The sequence below is a fragment of the Macrobrachium nipponense genome, chromosome 46, assembly GCF_015104395.2.
Source record: "Macrobrachium nipponense isolate FS-2020 chromosome 46, ASM1510439v2, whole genome shotgun sequence".
NCBI lineage: Eukaryota > Metazoa > Arthropoda > Malacostraca > Decapoda > Palaemonidae > Macrobrachium > Macrobrachium nipponense.
The window spans coordinates 30,054,604-30,065,369 of NC_061106.1; the positions used below are offsets into that span (position 1 = coordinate 30,054,604).

The following is a 10,766-nucleotide window of genomic DNA, read 5'->3' on the forward strand; positions in this document are numbered from 1 at the left end:
TATAGGCCTTAGGTTTTGAAACATACAGTAGTTGAAACTTGTAATTTTCATTGTCTTAGGGTAATGGCTTTTTATCATTTACTGGGTTTTTATGAACTTTTGAATGATAAGTTGAATTTTTAGTAATATATTTCCACCTCACACTTGGTGAGCAAAAATAGGGAAGAGTTCTCTTGAGTGATGCTGTGAACAAATCAGTATACATAAAGGGGAGTCCTGGATAAATACTATGGTATGAAGAAACCATTCAACGTCTGCTAAATTACTTTGCAGAGCATTTGATACTAATTCCTTCTTGGTTCTTCAGATATGTATAATTCAGAACTACTGCATGATCTTAAAAAGCTGTCTGACTCAAAAAGGAAATTTTGAGTTCCAGATTGATGCCATGAAAACTACTTTCATTTGCTTTTCTGATAAATAGGCCATTTTATGGAAGTTCATACAGTTGGGTGTATTCTTTTACTATACAGTATGATATGTGTGTGTAAGTTATACTGTATAGTGATCCCTCATTTAACCAGATTGGCATATCCAAGGGCCTGCCAGATATTAAGAAATTTAAGGGTATGGTTCATACCGTTACTTCCCATACCTTTTCTGTACAATACCAACTATACAGGCAGTCCCCGGTTACATCAGGTTCAGGTTACATTGTTCCATACTTATAGCGCTTGGCTCACGGCGCCGTTAACCCAAATTTTTTGGTGTCTTAAGCGGATTTATGATGCCATTACTTAAACTTACGATGCTTATGGTGCTGTAACGGCACTTACTGCACAGTTAACGGCTCTGTAAGTGCTATTTATTCCCATTATAATTATGATGCTTCGGGCTATGGCAATTTTCAACTTATGGAACATTGCCGGGGATGGAACCCTTGCCATGAACTGGGGACTGCCTTATACAGTATATAGTTATTAGAGTTTATACTAAATGTAAAACCATAAATTTACTATTTTTTCCCCATACTTTTAATTTCTCGTAAATAAACTGTGTTTATAAACAACACAATATGGTAGGTACTGTACATACTGTACATAACCATACTGTATAGCTGTAAGTTTTTTCCTATGTTATCTCCTCTAAGTATTGTCTACACAATATAAAAATAAAACTGCTTTATTTTTCTCTCCCACTTGCCTATGAGCAATGTTGAAATGTGTATGTGGTCTGGGCTTTCAGAAACTTGTAAGGAGGATTTACAGATCTCCCTCCTACGCCCTTTCTAACATCACTGTCTCACTGAGGTCTTAAAGTTGCAGTTTTGACAGAAGAGACATGGTGGTGCCTAGAGGGTCTTCAAGAGGCGGCAGAGACATATCAGATTCCTAGTGGTATGTCAAAGAAGAGTGCCAAAGTGTTTGCTTGTGTTTCTGAGCTGAACAACCAAGCTGTCGAGGGTACTCTGATGAAAAGAATGACGACTCTGCTTCTCAGTCACCAACTATTACATTTCTCATGCTCCTTCAACAAACTCCAAGGCCCTGGGAAAATGTTGCAGTCAATGTTGGCACACTCCTTCAGCTTGATGAAGTTGTCCAAGATCCTCTGCATGTTCTTTTTGGCTGGGGTTGGGTGTGCTGTAGGCTTGTCATCATTGTTGTCATAATTTTTGGTTGTTTTCTCGTTCATCTCATCAGAGGCAACTGCAGTAATTATGCAATAATTTACCTTAGAAATAGTGCTAAAGGAACGTATTTCACGGAGCGACACGGCTGAGCCCAGAAATGTAATTGTTGGACAATAGTTGGAAGACAGGATCGCCACTATCACCGTCCAGCCACTTGTACATCATCCTTGGAAACTTTGTCACTTTCCTTCACAAGTTGGGCATGAAAGTTATTGAAATTAAGACCTTGGAAATTGATTAGGCCTTCATTACAGTTCCAAATGTGCTGCAAGGTCTGCATCATGATGTCTTTCCAAGTATCTGTGTAATTGTAGGTGGGAGACTTTAGCAAATATGTTTGCAGATTCTCCCAAATTTGTTCCCCCTTGTGTGTTCAAGCCTTGCTGCTCCTCCTCTTGCTCTTCCTCAAACTCTCTCTGGTAGAGCCATTTTGTTACAACAATAACACTGGGGGTTAGGTCAGTGTCCTATCATCATAGGACATCTCCTCTGTTGAGTAGCATACTGAACTTATGTCATCATAGGGGATCTCCTCATAGGACATCTCCTCTGTTGGAAATGTGCATTCCCTTGGCAGTGCGAGGGCATCTCCTCTGTCTACAGTAGGTACTTAGCACGTATCTGCATAGAGCATCTAATCATAGGACATCCAAAGGCATCTTATCATAGGACATCCCCTTTGGTTGCCCTATTGTCATTACACAGTTCAACAGAAAGCTAGATGTCTACTGTTCAGTGGCCCCTGACCTGTTCTCTGGGTTGGAGGGCTCCCTTCTGCATACTGGGAACAACCTGGGATTTTGCGCATTTCCTCCGTTCTGACTGATCTGTCATGTCCTGAACAGAGTAATGGGTTTCAAAATCTCAGGATGGCCCTAGTAGCTTCTTGTGGCCCCAAGCAGAGTGGTTCCTAGGTCTTTTTCTCAGCCGAGAGAAATCCCACCTTAGCACAGCCTTCTCCTCCATCCTCATGTGGAGAGGTACCACCAATTGGTAGGATCTTTATCTCTTCATGTCTGGAGTCTGTCTAGCATTTCTTTCAAGCAAGAGATCTTTCTTACAGGGCAGTGACTCAGCTGTACAGCTACTACTTCCGAAAATCTTCGTCAGCCATGCACAAGGGCAAATGAGCCGTCTGCTGTGATTGGTGATATCAAAGGGATTTCTCTCCACTCAGAATTTCTGTTCATTAGATAATGATCTTCTGGATCTTTCTCAGAACAGAGGAAATTCTTTCTGTTTGTGCTGACAAGGGCTACAGGGCTGCCTTATGATTAGTTCTTCATCTGAAAGATGCTGACTTCACTTCACCCTGGGAATTCTCTATGTGGTTGGTTCAAGAGCTTTGAGTAGTCTTGTTCATCTAGGGAACTCAATCCTTCTACTTGAGACCTTACTCTGGTACTGAGTTGTCTCTTTTGAACTCCATTTGAGCTCTTGCATCAATTTGGAAACAGTTTTTCTTCTGACCTTGGCTTCCTTGGAAAGAGTTGGAGAGCTCCATGGTCAGGATTATGATGTAAACACATAAGGGGTTGGGGTCAATAGCTTTTGAATTTGTCTCTTCATGGCTAGGACCCAAATTCCCTCAGTTCATGGTGACAGGTTTGCCTCCTTTTCCTTTCCTGGGCAAGTACTCATTGCACCTTCTTGCACTTTTTATCTCATCATAACTCCTTGTAAAAAATTATAGCTAGGGAATTCATGATGCTATACATAAAATAACCATTAGTCCTTGCATTTTGAGTTGGGTACTTTTGAGTTAGTACTTGTATGCATGCAATCTCAAACTTGAAATCAAACCAATCACATGGCACAAGAGGTCTTAGTGACCTTTGAGTTTAAAGATAAACAGTTTTTATCTTGCCACATAAATACAAAGCTCATGTATATACTGAAGTTTTGTGAATATGTAGGTACTTTTCCAAGAGGCCTTTTGATTTTATCTACATATTTATTAATTCTCATTTCCAATTGAATTCCTGCATCCTGACTTTGACTGATTTAACTCTGGCCTTGCTAATGCTAGGATTATCACTTGCTTATTGGCAGGTACAGAATTATGCAAATGAGAGTTTTTATGGTAAGAAGAACGAACTGTAATGCTTTTTGAAAGGTGTTGAAATTCTTGTTCACTTAGATTCCAGTGTTTTTTTGGAGATGGAATGCAGTTTTTGTATAGTAGACCGTATTTGGTTTATATCTTGAAGAAGACAAAACAAATAAAATTGTTTTGTTATAAATGTAGGTAGTCTGATTATGGAACAGTAAATGTAATCATCAGACACATTTAACACAAATAGCTCCATAATATTATTGGAATTGTTTGTGTTTTTCATTATTTTTTTGCCTATCAAATTATCCCTGTATACTACTGTATCATTATTATATCATCATCACCATAAAGTTATTGTCATGGTTCCAGTTTCAGCTTTAGTCTATGCACTTGTGACATCAGTGGGTGTAGGTAGAATTTTGCAACTCTGGGGACTTTTTCATGTGCATTTTTCCATATGTAATAAAGTATATAATAGCAAAAATTATATTAGTCATTTGCTCTGACACGCCATAACTACACAAGGGTTTTTTTTTTTTTTGTTTGATAAGAAAGTAAGAATGTGTTTTAGAATTATAATTTTATGAAGTTTGGATTAGTGAATCTGTACCAATTTAAAGTGCATTTTACTTTCAAACATTCTCTGAGGCCTCTTTCTTTCTGCATGCCTTGTTATTTGTTTGTGCTTGTAGACATGTAGTTGGATCAGAAAATTAGTGCTATTTATAGAAGTTAATTGGAGTATTTTAATGGTATGTCTTGAGCTGTGTGTTTTACAGGAGTATGGATGTCAGTTAGCTAAGTGCATTATGCAGTGCCTCTGTTTCTCCTGGTCTGGTATAAATATACTACTTTTATTTGAATAGTTTTTGTTATTATTGCTAACTGGAATATATGAATATTCTGAATATATTTTAAGAAGTATTGCAATATGATATTATGATGATTATAAATGGACACAAGTATTGGTTGCACTTTAATCTACACATCAAGAGAGAGAGAGAGAGAGAGAGAGAGAGAGAGAGAGAGAGAGAGAGAGAGAGAGAGAGAGAGAGAGAGAGAGAGAGAGAGAGAGAGAGGTATGTGGGTTAATCTTATATCCACATAAGACCATTAAAATGAGTCATGTAGTTGGAGGTTCGTTTGGTAAAGCACCATTAATTAATGGAGACTCTTCAGTTGGGTTTTTAGACTTTATATGAAGACGTTTGTAATGTCCACAAATGAAATTACAGAAGCTGTTTGTCATAAGTAGATGACATATTGAGATAGTCACAGTTTCCCACCAATCAGGATCAAGTCTCAGTAGTCATGGGAGAGATTTCACCTCATCAAGATGACCGGTACCCTGAGTACAACTTCTCCACTTCGTCTCCATCTAGCTACAGCAAGTTAAACTACACTGAGACTTTACAGAGGTACTGTTTTGTAAGGAGAAATTGGAGATCACTTTGACTTTTTTTACTTGCCACATTTTGCTTTTTGTTAAAATTTACAAGCAACAGTTCTTAAATACTGATTTTGAAGCTGATGCTGATGTTCCTTTGGTACTGAATTGGGCGTTGATATTTTGTTAAGTGCTCCTTCTAATACTACACTTAAGTTTCTCTAGCGTTGTGTTATCAGTATCAAGTTGGGTAAGGGTGTCTGTCTATTATATGAAATTGGTTTTGGTTTTCATGTAGGTAAGTGCTAGAAACATTCCAATGTTGTAGCATTTACCCATTGGAAAACCAAAATCCAGTTTCATATATACATCTATTTAAGACACTCTGCCTACCTTGATGCTGCTTAGTTCTGTATGTACCAGTGTCATGGCTAAGATTTCCAAGTGTTTGCATTTTAGCCCATAAATTTTGTAATTACTCAATGTAATGTGGGTGTCAAAAATGGGTTTGTTTGCACACGCATTCGTAAAATGAAGATTATTATAATTGTTCACAGTTAAAAATTAACTTGAACTGATATAATTTTTTATATATGTTCAGAAGTTCATATGTCCAGTAGAATTTTGTGTTTTATATCCGTGGTCCAAAACCAAATAGAATCACTGTTTTGAGGGTAACTGAGGAAAGTAATATCAAGATCTAAATCAAATGAGGCATTTGTCCTTATTGAAAATAGTTTCCTTTTTTTGTCAGTACCAACGTTAATCAGCAGATCTTATTGAAAAATTGGAAGTCAGAGATACAATATTTGCAAAAGCAAGATGGCAGGCAAATAAAGAAAGTGTTCTTCATAATTTTTTTCTCCTTTAATTTCTTTCCTTGTTGCCAGCATGTCACTGTAGTGAATGCTGATAGTAACCCAAACTCTTTTAGGTGGAGAAATGTCAGGAGAGTGTCAATTCTTCTTGTGAATCCCCTTCCAGTTATGGACTACTTAACTACTCAGAGACAATCCACAGGTAAGGATTATCACAGCAAGGAACTGATTGCCCATGTGGTCATCTGAATTCATCTTTTACTTGTATTATGTTTCTTATTTTCCTTATAATTATTTCGGTATTTCTCTTTATAAAGAAAAGTGTTTTATTCCGGCCTTTGTCTAAAAGACTATATTCAGTAAGGGAGGGTCTTTTTTTTCACATACCAAATTGTCTTATGATAGTTTTTGTCACTGAGAATTTAGTCCTTACAGGCAAAACTGCTTTACTAGTTAAAAATCAGACATTCCTCTATGCTTTTAAACAATAGATTTTATATATGCTCAAGACATACAAATATAGATCCTGCATAATGCTCACTGTACCACATGTCATGCTGTTTGTCATGTTTTATGTAAATACTGATTCCTTGTTTTTTGCAAAACTAATTATCAAGCGTGCAGTTTTTTTAACCCCTATATTGTTTGAGTTTGTGATGAATTAGAGTACATAATTAGAATAAATTTCATCCAAGAGTAACTTTTCAGCTTGTGTTAAATTTAAGTTTCATCTTAAGTAATTCTTTTTTTTCTTTTCTCATCTAAAACTTTGAGACTTATGAGCATTGATAGAGCATGAAGAACAACCCTTTTTGTTTATCTTAATGATGTTACTAAATATACGTATTTTATAGAAAAAATCTGATATCAGTACGTTTAAAGATTTTTGTGAAAGGTTTAATAAAAAAATGAGTTAAGCTTGAGCTATTCTGTTCAGATTAAAAGATGTATGACGAAATGAAAGAAAAGTATTAGGTAAATTATTTAAGTATTTTCAGGAGTATTAGGTACGTAAAAAAATAAGTATCACTGCATCAGATCAAATGGTTGAACTAGACCTTTTGGTACAGTACTATTGGTTAAAGCATGTCATGAATATGATATTCGAAACAGAGCAAAATATAAATAGAATAAAGATTAGAATGTATGCAATAAAAATATTGTATATTCAAAACCTTTAGATAGTATTAGACACACTGTCACTAGTAAAAAAATTAGTGTGAATTTCTGAAGAAATTATCTTAAAAAAGCAATGTATCACAAAATTTTCTCTTTAATTATGATAATCTTGTTCTGGTAAGATTTACCAGTATAATCCCTTATAGCATATAGCAGTTTTACTTTAGTCAGCTAACAATGTTCCTTTAAGCCAGGGTCATTAGATAAGTAATATTGATATACAAATTCAAGGTACAGTAAGTTGTCCACCATAATCTGCTAATATTGCAATGAATATTTGGGCCTACATACTATATATATTTCTTTGTTTTTTTATGATTCTTTTATTTAGTTACTATTTTAACTGAGAACTATTCATATGCTTCATTCAAAGGTCATATATAGTTAGTTCTGATTAATGTTTAGTGAAAGTAACCAACCTTCGTTAGGGGTTGGGATACGCCAGTGTAAATTTTAGATTTATTTTAGGAAAAGATAGCATCTTCAACTCTGGGAAATGTTATATAATAATATATATATATATATATATATATAATATATATATATATATATATATATATATATATATATATATGATAAGTGAAAATCGCTAATAACTGAAAGTCAGCAATTTTTTACGCTTATTGGTGCTGATAACCTGATTTTGCTGCTGACAACCGATTAATGGCACCGATACTTTATTATCGGCGCTGATAACCAGAAACTATTTCAGCACCAAAAATTGCCAATTTTTGGCAATTTTCAGCACTAGGTAAGTTCCATAAAACAATGATGACTGATAACTGGGGACTGCCTGATAGATAGATAGGTAGATATATACAGGCTGTACCCGGTTAATGGTGTTCCGGTTTTATGGCTCTTATCTAGCACCATAAAATCAGCGATTTACGGCACCCTACCATTAATAGGGCTATGGTGCCATAACATACCTAACAGAGGTGCCATTTACTGGTTATCGGCACCATTAACTGGTTATCGGCACCATTAACTGGTTTTCAATGCCATAAGTGCCATAAATTGCCGAGTTTCGGTTAATGCCGTTTTTCTCTTGTCAGCGCCCCGCCAAGAACGGAACCCCTGCCAGTAATCGGGGACCTAGTTGAAACCCCTATAAAAAAAAGCTTAAAACTGCCTATTTTGTTCGTTAAAAATCAAGGAAAACCCACTCAAAATGTTTATACTGAACGTATTTCACTGGGCGACACGGCTTCCTCACCCAGAAATAGATTTTTCCTACGTCAAAATCCCTTTTATTTAATAGTTTTATCACAAAAAGTGCATTGTATGATGAATAAGATAAAAAAAATCAGGAATTTGTGAATTTGATGCAGTTTACAAATGCTTTCATTATTGATGCATACTACGTATATTCAACTGGGTACTAAATCAGCTATACTACTTCACTTGTTTTTCTGGTGACAGTGCAGAATAGGCACCCTTGTAGAGACATCCAAATAAAATACAGCTTGTCAGTGAGCAAGTAATGATGCATTTAGTTGGCAACATCATGATAGTGTAATTTTTTCATGTAGAAAATCATATCACCATTTATTGATATGATTTTCTACAAGTCATATACTATCAGTGTGAGTTAGGAATTGCAACTTTATATGTCAGCATTTAAAAATATTGACCATTTCTTCCATTTTGACGTAGAAGAAATTCCACTGTATTTCCACTGTAGTGCCTTTAGGTGAATTTTCTTGATCTTCTCTTGCTTCATGGATCGGATTAGCAAGCCACATTTCTTATAATAAAGTAATGGACTAACAAGGTTGCGTTTGCTTCTTGTTAAAACAATTTTTTTTTGTATATGATATAATTACCAAGGTTTTTACGTTTTTACAATTGGTCAAAGGATACATTAGTTTATACTAGGCAAGGTTCATTAGCATATGATATCTGTCTCATGTGGAATATTCTCTATAGTACCAGTTTAAAATTATTTATACATAATTGTGATCATGGCAAGTGGCCCATCAAAAGTAACTCTTAAATAACTATTGAATGGCCATAGACTAGAATGTCCATGTGTTTTACGGTCAAAATACTCAATAGATAAGCCACTCATTGGTATCCATATTTCACTTTCAATACATTTTAGATTACACCTGGGATCTTGAAAAGATCAGGCGTTTGTTTTTTCATGGAAGTAAGCAGACCTCTGGATATAGACGCCAGAATATTTTTTTTAAATAACAATACAAATTGATTAAAATTTTGTCATTTTTGTGCAGTTTCTGTAAATATCTAATTTCCTTTAATAATACTATAGTAAAACCATTTAGAAAATTAGTCTTAATTCTACAACATCAGTCTTGTTACCTCGTAACACAGGCCATCATACTTACATATGTTTTTTTTTTTTTTTTTTTTTTACAAAGCATTTCTTATTGAGAGCAACTTACTATATTTTTTTGAGTCAGACATTTGTTCTCAAATTTAACTTGGAGCCCTCTCTTCTCAGTTATTCACTTAGTAGTCTTTTATAATTCCTGGTTGTATATTTTATCCAATAATGCTGGGGAGGTTAATTGGGAGCAGCAGAAAAAATCTTTACTTTAGCATCTTTAAGACAAGTAGTTTTGCCTGTAAGAATTATTACTTGTTCAAATAATAATCATGAGCCTTTTGGAAAATACCATTTAAATGACTGACGAATATGCCTATCTATACAACTTGTAAATTTTGTACTTCACTTACTTGTCATTCATATCTGAAAGTGCAGTATAAAGTTTCTTGTGTTATCTAAATACTGTATTATAGTTCATAGATTCTAGGAAATATTGTATCAGATGTTTTATTTGACCCTGTAAGAGAGTATATTTTCTGCATCAGGGTGGAATTCACAATCCTCTATTCATTTTTGACCACATGTGCCAGGTTCTGTTGAGACATGACAACTGTGAGCCCATATTCTTTCCTTGTTACTCTGAGCATCAAGTTTATGTCATTTTCAACACTGTATTTCATGAATTAAGTTGAAAATACTATTGTCTGTGCTGGTTCCCTGCTATGCCACAAAGTTTGCTGTAAATACATTATCCACTCTCAGACTTGACAGTTGAGCACATTACAGAGTTTTAGAATATATGAATGGTTATGGCAACTTAATCTTTAAAAGAATCCGGTAGGAATTTAAGGTATTGTGGTTTTATCTTATGAATCTATATGAAACTGGTTTAGTTTGCATGAAACGCTATTATTGATGTTTATGATGCTGGAAGCTTTACTTACGACTAAATTTAAAATATTTTTTCCAGGCTGTAAATTTCGTCCATGCCACAGTAGAAATATTAATAGCTTCAGACTCTAATTTATTTTTGAACATTTTTTTAATTTGAGAAGTAATATAGTTAAGGTAAAAATTTCATATAGTTAGACACAATAGGGTTAAGTTATACATATGGATAATTTTGAATGTTTTAGAAAACCAAGTTCTATATTATAATAACTCATTTGATGTATTATTTATTCCAATTTATTTAGACTGCCTTTTGGCTCACACTTTAGTGTTCCTGCTTTTATTACTGATTTTCCTACCTACATTTCAATGTTCACTGCCATCTGCAGTATGCCTAGTAATATTTTAAGTTGTTTAGATTTCCCCTTGTGTAAGAGAAGTTATGATGAAGGAGCACTACTGTTGTCATGCCTCAAAAGTGGTAATGTATACCTGGATTGCTTCCTTTT

At 34.9% G+C, this 10,766-nt stretch overlaps 1 protein-coding gene across 1 annotated transcript in view; it reads left to right on the plus strand.

The window, feature by feature from the left end:
• Positions 1–10,766, plus strand: part of LOC135214859 (period circadian protein-like) — a 178,037-nt gene that overhangs the window by 99,934 nt on the left and 67,337 nt on the right. Inside the window, 1 exon segment of the mRNA XM_064249279.1 lies at positions 6,011–6,096. Within this exon segment, the coding sequence (XP_064105349.1) occupies positions 6,011–6,096 (86 nt within the window).